Source organism: Microtus ochrogaster, chromosome 21, assembly GCF_000317375.1.
Source record: "Microtus ochrogaster isolate Prairie Vole_2 chromosome 21, MicOch1.0, whole genome shotgun sequence".
NCBI classification, from domain to species: domain Eukaryota; kingdom Metazoa; phylum Chordata; class Mammalia; order Rodentia; family Cricetidae; genus Microtus; species Microtus ochrogaster.
The window spans coordinates 45,059,320-45,077,269 of NC_022022.1; the positions used below are offsets into that span (position 1 = coordinate 45,059,320).

General features: G+C 42.2%; 1 protein-coding gene across 1 annotated transcript in view; it reads left to right on the forward strand.

Annotated features, from left to right (window-relative positions):
• LOC101993063 (serine/threonine-protein kinase TNNI3K) overlaps positions 1-17,950 on the forward strand; it is a 218,983-nt gene that overhangs the window by 16,484 nt on the left and 184,549 nt on the right. The window contains exon 5 of the mRNA XM_005357460.2: positions 2,132-2,242. Within this exon, the coding sequence (XP_005357517.1) occupies positions 2,132-2,242 (111 nt within the window). The remainder of the gene's footprint in view (positions 1-2,131; positions 2,243-17,950) is intronic.

A 17,950-nucleotide genomic window follows, 5' to 3' on the forward strand; every position in this document is an offset into this window, starting at 1 on the left:
CTCTGTCCCAGTTCAGCTTCCTATGTGAGCCCATGCACTGCATCATGATAAGATAGCTGGCAAGGGCTGCATCCCTTTCCTGTGCACTACAGTGAAAAGCTCGTGACAAGGGCTTGACCATGTGATGGAAAGGACTTAGGAGTCAGACACTGGCAGTGGCTTGGTTCAGAGTAGCATGCTGTTTGGAGCACGCATACCTAAGCTCAAATCCCATCTCTGGCTCCACCTAAACTTACAGGAAAGAGGCTCCCTTTCTGACCTGGAATGCCTACAGGGATGGCTGAGAAGCGGCATCCAAGGATTGAAAGCTTCAAGAAAATGATTTCCAGTCACCCCTTCTGAAGTAGAAGGCAGAAGACAGACTGGGGAAGAGGAGATCACAGCACAGAACTGGTCAGATCTGCACTCGCCCTTGAGAAAGTGCGGAACAGACCTACCCACAGCAACTGCTGGGAGCACAAAACCTAATTATCTCACGGGGGCAGCAGGGGAAGAGCCTTCAGACACAGAATCTGTGAATCTGTGTCAAAGGTCATGCTTGAGACAGGTCAGGCATCTGGGCTTGAGGACGCCGTGTAGAGAAGGTCGAGCTTCCCAGCCTACAGACACTCTCCAGGTAGGGAGGGATGCTTTAGAGAAAGTGAGTCCTCCCTTTTCCTACAAGCCCAGAGAGCTGTCCTGATGTGACAGACTGAAACTGTAAGTGCAGGGTATTCAACGTCTATTTACGTGTTTGTGTTTAGATGCAGTGGGAAGAGCCCATGTGTACCAGTTAGGTTTTATTGTTAACACAGTTTAGGGTCATTTGGGAAGCAGGGACCCCCACTGAAGAACTGCTTCCACCAGGGTGGGCCTGGCCATGTCTGTGAGAAATTGTCTTGATTGATGTTTGATGTGAGAAGGACTATCCCAGAGTGAATGGCACCAACCCCAGGCAGCTGGGCCTTGGGTGTATAAGAAAGCAAGTGGAGCAAGCCAACACGAAGCATTCTTCCGTGGTTCCTGCCATGAGTTCCTGTGTGAGTTCCCTCAAAGACAGACTTGAGCCTGGAAAAGGACGATGAAACCCTCTCCTCCTCCCAGTTACTCTGGTCACAGCAACAGAAAAGCAAGCTAGACCAACAGGCTTTGCTCTCCATGGTCTTTAACCTTCCTGCTAGAGCAGCTGGGTGGAGGCTAAGTTTGCAGCATGATTTTGCTATTTGAAGATCTTTGCCTACTTTGTAAACACTGAAATAACTTTTTTTCTAAACCTTCATATGTTTGTATGTGATAATGTTAAGACATTAACTTAGTTTTCAGCTATGGAATTTAATTAGAGTATTTAGTTTGAAATTATGGGATGCAGTTCATGAATGATCCCATCTTCCAAAGATTCCTCTTTCCTGCCATTCTATGTATCCACAAGCCACGTACTACAGACATTGAGATTATGGATTTGTTTATTTATTTATGAAGACTTGAACACGGAGTCCACTGACATCTTGGGTTTTGTGAATACATGACCTGTCACATCACCCTTGCATATTCTGAACCAAGCTGAGAAAATATTGACCTACTCTGCTTATATCCCACGATGCCATTGTACAATGAAGAAGCAATTGCATAACTACCATGAAAGCCCAGTGAGTTGTGGTTTGCTTTATATAGGTCGCATTTTCATCTTAGAAGAAATATTTCATCTTCATTCTTAAAAGAGCAAATAACTTAAACCTTCACACTCTTTCTGTGAGTTTTTGACCTCTTTAATGGGGTCAATCTTAGTTAGTGGGAAGTCATATTTGTTGGTGTGGCCTACTTGACCTCTTTGGGCTTAACCTGGGTTACTAGGAAGTCATATTTGTTGGCGTGAATTACTTGTAAGATTGATGTTATTGCTGGAGCCTTGCCCTAGGCGGGAGCTCTTTGCACCTTTCAGGGTTATGTGCCAGGGTTGATTGCTGCTGCTCTATTGTGCTGTTTGTTCTTACACTGCCATCACCTGAGCCGTTCTGCTCATTAATATGAGCTTGGGACAGAAGTCACACTCAGGCTTTCTTTGAGCATCTAAGCGTCACCCAACCAAAGAACCAGCACAACTTCCCCACCTGCTGTTAGTGGAAGAAAACACTCAAGTTGTATCTCCTTACAGGATAACCCGGAACTGATCACGTCCCTCTTACACAGCGGAGCCGATGTCCAGCAAGTGGGCTATGGTGGCCTCACAGCCCTCCACATTGCTGCCATAGCTGGTCACCCAGAGGTGAGTCTTGCCTCCCTCACCCGAGAAAAAGAAAATGTTGCCGTCTTCTTGGTTGTGTGAAACGCTGGATTTTCAGATCTGAGGAGCTGTTTTACTTTTTATTTAATACTGAACATACTCATTTGCTGTCATTTACTCTGACAGTCAAATTTAGCTACGTAAATGTGATTTTCTACTGGGTTCAGCTCATTATATAACATGTTCTCAAACATCAGTGAATATTAAGATGTCTGGGTGTAAGAGGTGTTGCGCCGTGATTAGGAGTCAATGCTTTGGATTCAGGCAGCTCAGCCTCCTCAGATTTCTCTCCTAACTCTGAGGAAGTTACTGACTGATGCTCATGACCTTCTTTCTTTATTTGGAAACAGTAATAGAAGGGTTAGGGTGTAGCTCAGTGGTTGAGAATTGCCTCACACACGCAAGGTCCTGGGTTCAACTCCTGAAAAAATAAGTGTAGGCTCCTCACAGGGTTTAATTAAATTTTCCACACAGAATACTCGGAAGATTGCTTCCTGCAGAGTGAAGAGAGATGCAAGTCTGTTCTCTACTCTACCCACTTATTCATTATTTGAAGAAACATTTATTAAACACAAATTATACCCCAGACTCTGCTCTGAATGCTGAGCTGGCAGGGCTAAGACAGCAAACAACATCTCCTTTTCAGTGCAGCACGGTTAGAAACAAGAAGCCAGACAGTGAAGAAGAGAAAATAGTCTATCATTTCAATTACCAGCGAGTGCTATAAAATGATAGGATGGAGAAATAGGGACCGTGTATGTAAGATCTATATCAAAGAGTCTGAAGGACAGGGATGCTGACAGAGCCCGGTGTGAAGAAGACAGCCTTGACGGTGGAGGAGCACAGGCTAGAGAGCTAATACACTAAGGCCCAGAGCAGCGAGAGGAGCCACAGCAACCACAGTAGGGTGTGCTGGATGCAGCATCAGATAAAGCCATGAGGACATGTCCGGATCTTGTCTTAACTTTGTCAACATATTAAATTTTAAACAGACTACCGTGACAATATCTGGTTAGCTTTACAAATAGTCAAGAGTATTTCTTATTGTCCCTGCTCAATTCGATATCGTGTCTCCTGAGAGAAACTGCCTCACAATTACAGGTTAAAGATCTGTCTGGAGTCTCAGTCACTGTTTTCAATGTCCCATAGTCTACTAAGATGTACCAGATCATGAAGCTCTTTAAAGTAATAAAGATGCTTTCTTCCTCCTTATTAAATAATTGTTTATAAAAATTATCATATTCTGAATTACACTGCACCTTTTTCCAGGAGTGCACAATCCCTCAACCAAATGTGAACTGAGTTCACAAATAAAGTCATATGTAATATCTATGGAATACACGAGCCGTATCTCCTAAAACACCACTCAATAGTTCCTCGCATTTATCAGTCTCTTGTCAAGAACAAAGTGTTTTTTTTCTATCCCTTCTCTTTACTATAAGACCTTACTCACTACAAAATTACCCCAGAGGTCTAGAGATGTTGTAAATATAGAGTCGATTTTGCACCACTTATGGGGAGACAAAAATTTCAGTGAATTCACTTCAATGCAGTGTCTTCTCCCCATACAAAAAAAAAGTTCAGCTAGACCAATAAATATTAAGATATCTGAGTGGAAGAACTGGGGAATGGATGATGCCCTCCCCTGAAAGTCAACCTTGAGCCCCAGTATTTGAAAGCAGTGCTCAGCAGGCTGCTCCCTCACAGCGACTTGATAGGCTGTTTTCTGGGGCTATGGATTGGGCAGAGAGAAAACGTTGCACTGATGTCACCGCTCAGGGAAACTCTACTGAAATGTTGCAGGAAGGTTTCTACCCATGTTAATTTCTTGGTGTGTTACCCAATGTTCCTCCTTACCCAGGGTACAAACTTTAATGAATCCTGTGGTCAATAACTGACTGTTCATGAAACGGGTTCAGACATAACATCTTTGTTCTTCTTACATACTAACTGAATTATTGATCAGGTCAAAAACAGGGAAGTGAAACGCTGTTTACAAAGAAACAAAACAAAGCAAAAACCCTAAAATCACCATCTTCAGTTGTAAAGTTTTGAGCGAGAAAGGCGGCTCAGCAGTGCTCTGGCAGAGAGGACCTGAGTTCTATTCCCGGCATCCACATCAAGCAATTCACAACCTCCTGTAACTCCAGATCCAGGGGATCTGATACCCTTAGGGCCCACACACATGACCTGGGCAACTGGACGCATGTGGCATTTGCTCACACAGACATGCATAAATTAAAATTTTAAGAGTATATTTTAAAAACACAAAGATTTGTAGCTTTCCAGAACTACCGTTGCCGTGAATATGTTCAGTGTATTCTGCTCACGGACTGCACGAAAGAGTCAGCTGCTCCAGTGTGCTGGTTTGGGGACGAGTTTCCAACGGAAGGTTGCAGGATTCATGTCTCGGCCTCTCCTTTAGTGTGGCTTCCCTTTCTGAGTTTTTAGTTAGCCACAGTCAGCTGAAGTTCGGAAACATTGCATGAGAAATTCTAGAAATAATCCTTAGGGTTAGACGAAGCTTTACTATAGTGGATTGCTGTAACCTCTCTATCTATTGTATTTTCTAATTACTCACTGCACTTGGTTTATAAGGTAAAGCAAACCTCACCATAGGCGTGGTTATCTAAAAAAGCCATGTGCATAAATTTCAGTCCAGCCCACGGGTGCCACAGCGCTCACCTCCCGCGAATAAGGGATGCTAACGTCTAAACTGGCAATTAACTAATGGAGAAGTTTCCTTTGACTATATGTTTTTTCAAAGTTTTATGTGCAGAAATTGTAGTAGAAATAATAACAATACCTGAAAGCTAAGTTAGGCTGAGGTATAGAAGAATGAGTTTGAAGAGGATCTTTAGGTCAGAGGGTCCCCTGGTGTGCGAGGGAGCTGGGAAAGACAGCTGCCCCCGTCCTGAGGAAAGCCAACGGGGTGAAATTCCGGGGGTGACATGGTGCTGAGTGCCGTGGGTAACACAGTTTCTTTACTAGGACAGGTGCAGGTAGGTACACACTGCTCTGTTTTCCTCTTGAGGCAGTGGGCGAGGCGATGGCACTGGATTATGAGAGGCCTTGCATTGGTAGTGAAGGCCTTCATTGTCCGCCTTCTCTGTGAAACAATGCGTGATGCTGAGCCTGACAGGACTCTCTGTCTCCACACATCAAATTCAGACCTTCCATGAATGCCCCTGGTGTGTGTGGCCTCCTGTAATTGTGGATTCCGTTATATAATTTTACAATGAAATTTCCATTGACTTGGGCAGCTGTCTACTTCAATGATGGAAGATGGCACATGCTGCGGGTTCTCAGACATGTGGACTGCAAGCTGAGGCGCAGATTTGAATTTACTGCGCTGTAAACGGGAAGAAAATATCGGTTGTCTCTGGCTCCAATATTTCTCTGATTTATCCATCTATCAATTCATATGCATATATTGATTCGTTCAAGGCCCAAACAATCAATAAACATGCATTGAACCCTCTTCTCTTTGGGTACAGGAATGGACATTCATCACACAATCTCTGGAGCATGGAAAGTAGAAGAGATAGCTTAGGTTTGCTATTTTTCTGTTGTGGCTGTAATGTGCTCTTCAGTCTCCTCTGAGAATAGCTCATGTCAGTCTCAGTTTGCACAATGAGGAAACTAAGGATTGGAAAGTTGAATGAGGACCACTGTGCGGGGAATTCAGATAATGCAGACGTTAACCAGGTGAGCTTCGGTCTGGTCATGGTCAAATCATAGCTCTCACCTTAAGGGGAAGAAGAAACAATTTATGCTGGAGCCATTTTGAGTGCCCATGGCCCAGGAACACACATTTAAGTCACCCCGAATTCCACATTCCAACACTGAATCAGTTTCTATAGTTTTATAAAACAAAGGAATTCATCGATCAAGTTAAGTTGTAAAGGCATTGGTGGGTACAGCAGCGAGGCAAACACACTGAGATTGGAGCAGCAATTTTTTAAGCCCAAGACGCTATCTGATGATCATCTTAGTGTTCTGCAGAGTTAATAGGTTCTAAGAAGTTTTATTTCTAATTTTTTTAATTTATTTATTTAATAAAGATTTCTGCCTCCTTCCTGCCACCGCCTCCCATTTTCCTCCCCCTCCCCTGATCAAATCCCCCTCCCTCATCAGCCCGAAGAGCAATCAGGGTTCCCTGCCCTGTGGGAAGTCCAAGGACCACCCACCTCCATCCAGGTCTAGTAAGGTGAGCATCCAAACTGCCTAGGCTCCCCCAAAGCCAGTACGGGCAGTAGGATCAAAAACCCATTGCCATTGTTCTTGAGTTCTCAGTAGTCCTCATTGTCTGCTAGTTCAGCGAGTCCGGTTTTATCCCATGCTTTTTCAGACCCAGGCCAGCTGGCCTTGGTGAGTTCCCGATAGAACATCCCCTAGGGCACTGTGGGACAAGGACCAGCTTTCCAGGGGGCTAACAGTCACCCAAGATAAGGTAATTACTCTCTAAAGGTGCAAGATTCCAACCTCTTCACAGTCCTGGAATTCCCACTGTTCTACAGACACAGACTTCTTACAGTAGTTTTTTTTTTTTTTTTGGACACAGCTTCTTTTCAAGAATTTCCATTTATATAACCCAATTTCAAAGGCATGTGACTAAATGGGGGAATATTCCACAGTGACTCATACTTATTATTAAAACAGGACTTATCTTCACAAAACACAAAGAACATGAAGTTCAAGAATCACTACACCAACTATTAAGACATTGGTGACTGAATCAAAGAGAAATTTACAAATGAAGTTCAAGAATCACTACACCAACGATTAAAGCATTATTGACTGAAACAAAGAGAAATTTACTTGGTCCTTAACTGTCTGAGTAGAAGGACCCAGTGAGATATAATACACACACACACACACACACATTGAGAGAGACTCACACACATATACACACACAGAGAGATACACACACAGAAAATCACAGGCACACACACACACATATATATATACACAGACACATAAACACTAACACACATACATATACAGATACACACGTACATGGATGCACACACATAAGAACACACATTCACACACACACACATACACAGACACGCAGTGCTCTGTTCCTAATCATTCAGCTCTACAGAATGTTGTCAAACTCTTCTCCCTGCTGTTCTTCCTGCATCTGTCAGTAGACTGATCAGTCACCAGTAGCAGTTACTGTGCAATAGCAAAGAAAAGAAGATGGCAGTCAGGATCCCATATACGATGTGACGGTTGGGGGACTTGCTTGTCAAAGAAAGCCATAGGTACAGAGTGACCCGTGAGGGGGTGAGGACATCACATTCACACTGAAGGTCTTCTGCCCTGCACTTTCCCCCAAGCAAAGCTCAGAAGAGCTTCCAGTTATTTTGGAATTTACTTCTGGTTTCAAGGAAATGTAGTTGACGGTTTCTCAATCCATTCTTACCTAAGTCATCCCAGGGTTTCCGTGGACAGTTTTGTTTACCACAAAGCTCCCAGTGCTCTCCGCATTATTTCTCTTGTAATGGGTTTAGTTTTCTCCCCAGAGACCTAGACAACAGAGATTTTAAATTGCAATGTACATCTATCTCTACACCTTGCTCATAAGTTCGCCTTTGTGCTGATAAATCTATAGTGTAACAGGACCATAGCTGCCTTCAGCATCTTGTGAACTTTATTTGAAATCCAAACAAATAATAAAATAAAACAGTTGAAAACTTAACACGCTGAGGGGATAGCTGTGAGCTTTGAGCTGGAAGCGGATGGGGTCACACCCACCTGGTGCAGCCTCTTCCTCCCTCTTCCACAGCTGTGGAAGAAATGACAAGACACCCACTGACAGCTAGTCTGAGAATCCATCTATAACCTCCTAATAGGTACCCTCATCCCAGGAGAGCAGAAGGCACCCTTATGCTCACTTCCCCAAGGAAGTTTACTGGCCCTGGCTCCCAGACTCACCTACCACCCAGGAATCAGAGGGAGGCTTGCTACCTCCTCTCTCTGCAACCCGTAAGAAGGAACCCTTACTTTGTCCCATGGGACTGAACTCTCTTCTGAGCCCTCACTTTCTCTCTTAACACAGCGTTAATAACAACCAATAAATCTCTTACCGCAAAGATCATTCTGCCTCCATGTCCCTCTTGATTCATAACCGAAGACCTTTCAGTAACCTTATACCAAATACACAAACATAAGCCTCCTTGGGGGCTTTCTCCTCATTTTTATCAGGCAAAGCCAACCAAAAAAACCAGAAACGCAGAGGAAGGTGGCAAGTCATCGGAGACGATGAAGTTAGTAATTAGTAAAGCTGACGTCCCCGTGGAGGCTAACTACCCTTTTTTCAGTTCACGAATGGCTCTGTCATCTCACCTGACAGAAGTGCAAGCTTGGGACATGACAGGCGGAAGCAGAGCACAAGTCAGGAAAGCAGTCTGTTTATGCAGATCTGAGTCTTCACAATAAGGCTTTATGGTACCCTGGTGTCTCTTTAAGACCGTGATATGTCTCGGTTATGCCTTGCAGATTTAACACTTCTGTTGTGCAAAACCATACTGCACAAGTCAGTGTTGCTTCAGCCTAGCCACAGAGCCTGGTCGATTCCTGACAATCTGAGTTCAGAGCATGTTCATCCCTCTAGAAGGGATCATATTCCTCAGATGTCAATCTGTCTTACTGACCCTCCTATCTTAGGTACTTCCCAAACATTCAAATTTATGAGACACTGCCCTAGAATTTATTAGGATCGGTGAGATTCAAAAGAGACATCTGACAGAATGAGTGCTGGGGGAAGTACCTTTAATTGCCAAGCCACAGGGTAGGAAACTTTGGTTTTTTCATGCTTGGTATGCAGGTGGGAGCTTTCTCACGGTCGCTATGATCCCATCTCTGCATTTGCCTCTGCAGTATCTGTCTCTGCCCCAGGTTCCTCATCTCCTAAGAAAATAGTCAGTGGTTTAGAGCTCACTTCATAATCACATTGTAACTCATTTACTTGTTAAATATGTAATTTCTAGTACAGTCAAACCTTAGAGTATGAGAGGTTAGGGCTTCAAGATACAAGTTTGGGGTAAGCACAGTTCGGACCCTAGCAATCGCCTTATCAAATACAAAAATTCATCTTACGTGGGAATTTTAAAAAGAGTCTCTCTCACACAAACACTAAAATGGACCCAAATATTGTTATTTCATGGGGTACTTGTATGGACTGCTAATTCTTTCTTTAAAAAACGTTCAGATCAAGAAATAAATCCTAAATTTCTCCATGAAATTTGAACCCTCTAGACCATGATAATTCAGATAGAGACCAGCATGGGCACATACAAGTTATTCTTAAATATCACACCAGTCAGTCTCATCAATTATCTCATCCCCATAAGCCAGAATTAATTGTACATATTTCCGTGTGTGCTTTGAGCCATCACTCACTGATGGCAAATCTGACATCCCTTGTGTCACGTGGTTAGCTTATGAAGATAGACCTTTATTGAACATACCGTCTTAAATAGCTAAAACCCAATTTAGGAGCACTCCATCTTCTGCAGCATTCAAAAGTGCTCTTCTCATAAGTTGAAACCAGAGAGTCTGTGTTCCCAATTATTGCATCCCATGCTGCAGCATCTTCTTTTATTAAAGTAGGGGCCACGTCTTGCTGTCTAGGCATTTGGAGATTGAGACAGGATAATAGGTTATGCCTCATAATCGGCTTATTTTACACTCCCACCGGCAAAGCTTCAAGCATTTAACATTTGTAAGACATGAAATGAGAGAGCCCTAGCGTTCACTGAGACCTTTGACATGGCCTGCATTAGCTACTATTAGACAGTAAGTATTGCTTTGGGCGTGACATAGAAGGACACAAGCCAGCAAAGCTTTATGGGCTAATAAAAATGTAAATGAGATGTTAATCAGCTTGCTACCCTGGAAAATGACGAAAGAAACATTACCTGAGAAATTAGATTCAAAGATTATGGCTAATCAAATCAACCCAAAATGAGACATCCTTTGTAACCAGTTAGTATTTTGTGAAAATCTGCTTCTCTCCCAGTTTTTCTGGGTGCTAATACTGATTCATACGTTCTCGGTCCTCCTTACATCCTACAGATGCAGATATGATACATACACACATATATATACACACATGTGTAGAAACATACACACACAAACACACATATGATCATAAACATACACATATGCATACGTCATATATACGTCCATAAGCATAACTACATGCACATGCACACACATATGCACATGTGTATACATATGCAAATATGCACACATGTGTGCACATACTCACACAGTCTGTGATATATCAGCAAAGTAGAAATAATCCTTCTGGCTGTTGATCATGCACCCACAGAAAGATCAGTTTTCTCTACTAGACCTTTGAATCCTGTAGTAGACACTCAGATCTGTCCCTCTTCTATCAGGAATGATGGTCACTGGACAGTTCATAGGAGGCAGTAATGAAACAGTTGGACCTCTTAAGAGCATCCTGGGACTTGTTCTCCATAGTTCTAGACAGCCTTCAGAAAATCACTGAGATTGAGACAGATGAGGTAGAAGTCTAGAGCACCATGCCAGGCTCTCCACAGCTGTTATCTGTCAAGGCTTCTCTCTTCTAAGTTGTTCCTCAGGAGCCTGTGTTACCTCAACCTGCTATTTGTTCTTGTGAAATGGTGTATCAGGCAAGTTAGACATCATAAAACATGCTCTCCGACTGCTACACCAAACCTTCTGGAGCTACCCTGACAAGCAGCTCCATGGGACCTTTGTAGGACATAAAATGTTGACGTCTTTTATTTTTCCCTGTGCTCTCAGAATTGCTGGATTCTAACTCTCTCGGCTCCAAAGCAAGCCTTCCAAGAACCATGATATTTCCACAACTGAACTCATGAACGTAAACCCCTCACCACAACACGATACCTATTGAGCTATCCAGGAGATGTGGGGAAATTTTAGCAAGATAAAGACAACAACTGGAAACGTTGTCCAGAACGTTCCCAGGTGTTCATTTCCTCTGCGTTCACAGTGGAGCTATTCTGCAGCCATGCCCTGGCCTATCAGAATGCTTACATTCCACTTAATCCTAAAACCTCCTGAAAAGTTTTAGGTTCAAGCAAACAAGATATTGGGAAAGAAAATTTCCTGCCTGACAGAGCCTTGCCAATCCAACACCCTGGCTGGACGACCCACCTCTTCTTCCTTCGTAGCTAAGAGACTTCATGATCGTTATTTTGCACGACTTGCTATGAATGAAATTAACTCTCCCTGTGTTAATGTTGCCTGTGTTTATCATAATGTAGTTGTTTATGCTTTGCTGCCTAAAACTCCTCAAAGCCTAGATTAAAAGCTGTATTTACCGTAGCTGGGTCCCTCTAGCCTGAAGTATTTCTGTCTTCTAATCAAGGACATCATTTTTACTCCTTTTCTGCTAGCATTTAAGCCTGCTTGCTTCAGAAACATGGCTTGTTTGGGTCCTTTATTGCATATGTTTTGGAGTGTTTGAGTGGTGTGTTTAAAAAGGTCTTCATAGATTTCACAGGTTCAGGTAATAGGCCTTTGTGTATATTAGATTGTTGTCCTTATTTTCCTGTTCTGAGACAGAGGCCATGAGGGCCAGTCTTGAACTTATGATCTTCCTAACTCAGCCTACTGGGTGCTGGGTGCTGGGATTATAGGCATGCACCATCATTCCTAGTTCTACGATAGATTTTTAATAAGTGTTTGCTAAGTGACTAAACTTATGATTACTGAAGTGTTTTAGAAATTATACAGGATGGAGAAAATTGTTTGTCTTTTCCTTAAAGGCAGAAAAGATAGATTATAATGACACTGTTCATGAAGAAGGGAGTGTATGAAATCATACGCAATTTTCATAAATACCTTCATACATATTAATCTTCAAAAAAACACAAAATGCAAGTGAGTATCACAGCATGTACAAAGAAAATACTCAAGTGACATTCAGGATGGGACAATGGTAATTCCATATGCTCATTCCCTCACAGAAATATCAATCTGAACAACCATTCATACCAGAAAATACCTTCTCAAAATCTTAGGGCTCCAGCGGAGCTGTTATCACATCAGAGGGGAGTGATGCATTAAGAAGAAGTGCAGTAAGGAAGTCAGGGAGGACAATTTCATAGTTCATATAGTGGGGAGAATAACCCACCCCAAACCCCAGTCACAGTTAGTACAACATAGGAGAGACACACTCCATGTAGAAATGCAAGATGGGGGCAGCCTCCTTTTCACAATAGACCTCACTGGCAGCATAATCTGGCAAGCCCTTGTGCTCCCAAGTTCCCGTCCTGCCCCAGTGCCAGGCTGTCTTCTCCAAACTTCAGGTTCAAACCCAAAGGCCAGATGAGGCTTTAGAGGTTGAAGCTCCATTATCACCAGGATTTCTAGTCCAACTCCTAGCAATTTTTATTTTAGTCCAACCCTAAAGCCAGGATGTCTCCATTAGCTGAATTTTCAAGTTGAACCAATACACCAAGCTTCTAAACTACCTCAAGATGCATGTCAGCTATTATAGGCCATGATTCCAGGCTGACTTTTGGAGATCCAAATTCTAACACCCCTTACTGCATTATAGGTCAGAACATTAGGCCTGTTCACGTAGACCCAAGGTCTAATCCTACACCAGTTGGTTTGGATTTCAGACACGGCCCTAAGAAGACATGGACTATGGACACTTGGGGACCAAGGCACCAAGTGTGTTTATATACTGCCTGCATAAATACTAGCAGAAATCCTCATGATGATCTAATGAGCTAGCTGGCTATCCTAGAAGCCTTGGGCAGGCTGAAGTGTTAAGGATTTCACACTTATAAGTCATTCCTAAATCCAAGAAGAGATGCTATTTCTATTAATATACATGTATCATCACAAAGCCACAAGGACCACAGATGATCACAGACTGTGATGCTCCAAAAGCAACAAGATAAAATCTCCAAGCAGACACTAACGAAACAAACATCTACCTGCTCCCTGATAAAAACCTCAAAATAAGCACCTTAATGAATCTGAGAGTCATCTAAGAAGAGTTATGAACAACCAAACAGTAAAACAAAAACTAAACTCAAAGTACCAAAACCTCACCCCAAAAACCCAAGAGCCAAATAGAAATGAAGGAACTCAAGGAACATGGTGACTGAAACAGACAACATTGCAGAGAGATTCAGGAGCTGATGTGAAAAATTCTTCAAGTTCAAAGACAAGTCATTTGAAACCAACTAGTCAGAAGAGAAAAAGGAAAGAAAAAAAACAATGAAAAAGAGAAGAAAGCATAGAGTTCTTTAGCAATGCTGTGGTGTGCACCAGACATGCATAGAGGAAGTCTAAAAAGAAAGAGAAAAACAGCCTATTTCCAGGAATAGTGGCAGAAAACTAATCTGGAGAGGAAAAAGAGAATTCCTATCCCCCCCCCCAAAAAAAAATCTTAAACAGAAAGAGATGCTAACTCAGATAGTTTAAGAACCAAACTCTCAGAAATCAAGGGGAAGAATGTGGTCAACACCAGAAGGAAAGCAACATTCTACATACGAGGAGAGACCAAAGGTAGTGCTGCCTGAACCAAGGCTCCAGAAACACACGAAGGGCAAAGGCTGTTTTATCAATACACTATGTGGAGAAAACTATCGATTTACATGTAGAGAGATAGGACTGGAACCTTGAAACCATCAAAAGGGTGGACTGCAGAGATGGCTCAGTGGTTATGAGTATTTAGTGTTCTTCTACAAGACAGTTACATTTTCCTCACCCATGCATGTCATGGGGAGACTCACAGCCATGTAAACTCCAGCTCCTGGGAATCCATCATCTCTGTACTCTGCAGGCACCTGAGTTCCTGCACACATACTAGAATACAGACACACCCACCTATACAAGTTAAAAGTAATACAGCAAATGTAAAAGAAGAAGAAGAATTGGGCTGTGCTGGCAGATGCCTATAATGGCAGCAATTCTGAGACAGAGACAGGCAAATCTCTGAGTTGGAGGAAAACCTGATCTATAGAGCCAGTTTCAGGACAGTCAGGCCTACACAGAGAAACCAAGTCTTGAAAAACAAAAACAACAGACAAAAACAAAACAAAGCTTACACACAAATGGTAAAAATCAACTCAAAATAGACTGGACTTATTCTTTAAGATGTGATACTGAAAAAATTACTAGAAGAACACATAGTTAAAATCTTAATGCATTTTTATATACTCTCGGTGTGGGGGTGTGCTGATATTTTATTTGTGCTATAACAAATTTATTTGCCTGGAGATGAGAATGCAGACCTAAGCCACCAGTTAACCATAGAGGCCAGGCGGTAATGGCACACACCTTTGAATCACAGCACTAGGAGGAGGAGACAGAAAGATATGGCTGGGCAGAGAGAGGAATCTAAGGTGGGAGGCAACAGGAGCTCACCCTTTTTGGTTTGAGGATTTTGTAGAAGAATGATAGTGGCTGCTTCTCTGAACTTTCAGCTTTTACCCCCTAATATCTGACTCTGAGATTTTTATTATTAAGACCAATTAGAATTTGTGATGCATAGAGGGTAAAGAATTAAAATTAGAAAAAGAAATCACACCAAATTAAAATAGTTGAGAGAAAGAAGGCATTCTTTGCCATAGAAGAAGAAATTTGCTAATCATATAGCTAATGAGAGGCTAGAGGCTAATATCAAAAATTAATAAGGATCTCAATCAACTTCTTAAATGACCAATAGATACACCAAGTTAAAAATAAGCCAAACACTCAAATAATTATTTTTTTTTAAAGAAGAAATTTAGATGACCATTATATGTTGACAGGGGTTTCTGTCCCTCTGGGTCCCACAGCTATTAAGTCCCAAAGAATCTCACAGAGGTCTACATTAATTATAAACTGATTGGTCTATTAGCTCAAGCTTTTTATTAATTCATTCTTACATCTTATATTAGCCCATTATTCTTGTCTGTGTTAGCCATGTGGCCTGGTACCTTTTTTGACGAGGCAGTTACATCTTGTGTACTCTCTGTCTGGGTGACAACTGTGAACTGAAACTTTCCTCTTCCCAGAATTCTTGTTGCCCCACCTCTACTTCCTGGCTGATTGCCGCCCCGCCTCTACTTCCTGCCTGGCTACTGGCCAATCAGGATTTTATTAAAAATAATACAAGTGACTGAATAAAAGATCATTGTCCCACAACAAAGCATATATGTGAAATCAATGACAAATATATAAATTAGCTCAATTATAATGCCATTATGTCACACTGAACACAATATTTATGTTTTGTTTGTCACTACACCTTAATGAAGCCATAATCTATTTGTTTTAAGATCTAACAAGAATTTATGTTTAGCAAGATGTGGAAAAGGTATACGTTAGTGGAAAGAGGACTAAGGGGAACGCTCCCAGATTCATTGGGCATATAGGATGGTTTTAAGAAGAGCATAGAAATACATTTTTAATAAATATATATATATTCTCCCAAAGAAGTAGTCAAATACTTAAGTGGATGTCTTTGGGGTAAAGAAATAGGAAAGAGACCTAGAAAATCCCATTTTTACAATTGACTTGTAGAGTCTCCTGTCATTTTGAAGCATGGCCTAGGGATGCCTTGAAATTCTCTGTTTAAAATCTACCCCATTTCTTTCCTTTCCTCTAATATACTTTTGACTTCCTTAAAGCAGGAGTAGGAAACTTGACGTCACCTAACTTTCCCCTAAAAAGACACAGTAACTGGGTTTGAATTGATGACCTCCAAGTCTGTCACTCCACGGGGAACATCAGTCATCTTGGAGGTCCGCACGAATCTCTCTGGGAGGTGATGGAAGAAGTTTTCTCACCTCCATTCCAATCAATAAATGTCGTTAGTTTAACATGAGACTCCTTCTCCCTAGCGTAAAATCTCCTCTGTCATGCAGCCTCCTCACTAACAGCCTGGCATCCACTATAAACTGTCAGGGGAGACCAAGATCTTGAGAATGAATGTGTGTGTGTGTATGTGTGTGTGTGTTTGCGTGTATCATTCTTCAGTAACTGCACACTTATAGAACTTCATTAAATCAGTCTTTCTCTTTGAATTGTGTATCTTTTCAATCAATAAGTTGCTCAACTAAATAGATAACCTTCAAATTAATGATGCTGAGAATGGTGTAAACACTCTGGTCCAACAAGGGAGAGTCACTGGTTTAGAAGTGAAGAGGATACACTGGAATAACATAACCTTCTGGAAATCTAGACCCAGCTCTGAAATTATAAAAGATTACAGTGAAAGCTTCCAGATGTCTCACATCACCCCCCCCCCGGCCCCAGTAACACCTTTAAACTTTTGTAGGCGTTGCCAGAAAGTAAGACCTATACATGCACCCGGCAAAGTAGCCACCATCCACAGGCTAAGCCCTTGGAGCCCCTGAAACACAAGAGGCTCAGATGTATGTTCATGGAACATTGTTTACCTGACACAGTCTGCTATGTTATACTTCTTATCTCCCTACTGTGACAGACTGCTGACTCTGCCTTCAATGATGGTGACATTTAAATGTAAACATTATTAACACACTGGTACTGGGGTTTATTTCACTACAAATGGGAGGTAAGGTCAGAGAGACTTAAAATGCTTCCTTAACTAAAACAGACAAAAATCTAAGAATCCCATCCACTTCAGTGAAGGTCGTGTTCTTTTCTTCTCGTAGCCCTTCTGGCATGAATCAATATGTGTTCGCTGATGTGATCCCAAGACAAACAGGGCTTGCTTGAAGTTTTCTTTGAGGACCTCAAGCAGCATTGCCATCTGAGTCACAAAACCAGCAGGCCACGGGCATAAGAGCAATGACATGAACCAGTGGACTAGAGAAGAGGGCTCCAAACTCAGCTCCCATAGTTACAGACTCCTGACCTGTGGCAAAGTTATCTAAAATGCAGCTAGATAAAAGGCTCCTGCTAAGCAAGAGTGCTGACCAAACTGGTTTCCACATGTCCAGGATGAAATGAAGCCTCTTCTCTCCCATCCTAAATGAAAAAGTGATTCAGAATTGATCAAAGACTTTAATTTAAGTCCAGGAACTCTGAAAGTTCTCAAGAAAAACACTTCAAGGCACAGAAGTAGGCAAGGACTTTCCTATAAGGAATGCAATATTTCAGGAAATAAAACTAACAATTGACAGGTGGGATTACATAAAATTAAAAAGTTTCTGTGCAACAAAGGCAATTGCAGAGGGAAAGGGCATCCTTCAGGGCAGGAGGGAATCCTTGCGGGCTACACATCTGACAGAGAACTAATATCTAGACCCTTCAAAGAAGTCAGACGTTGAGAAACCAAACAACCCTGCAGATGAATGCAGTAATAAAACAAACAAACTGTTCTCAAGAGATGAGAGGCAAACCACCAATAAACACGTGAAACGGTGCTCAGCCTCCTTATTCCTCAGAGAAATGCAAATTTAGACATTGGGAGCTCATCTCAGCCCAGTCCAACAGCACTCATTAAGACAAGGAGGGGGTCAGAGAAATGGTTCAGGACTTAAGAGCACTTGCTGCCCTTCCAGAGGAGAGACCTGTTTTGGTGTCCAGCACAGACTTCCCTGTAAAACTCCAGTTCTGGGATGATCTGATAAACTGATCTCTGTGGGCATCTCCACACATGCTTCCCCTGCTGTCATGTGCAGTGTGCACAGAACCTCACTCTCCACAGGACAGTTTCTGGTTTCCACATGG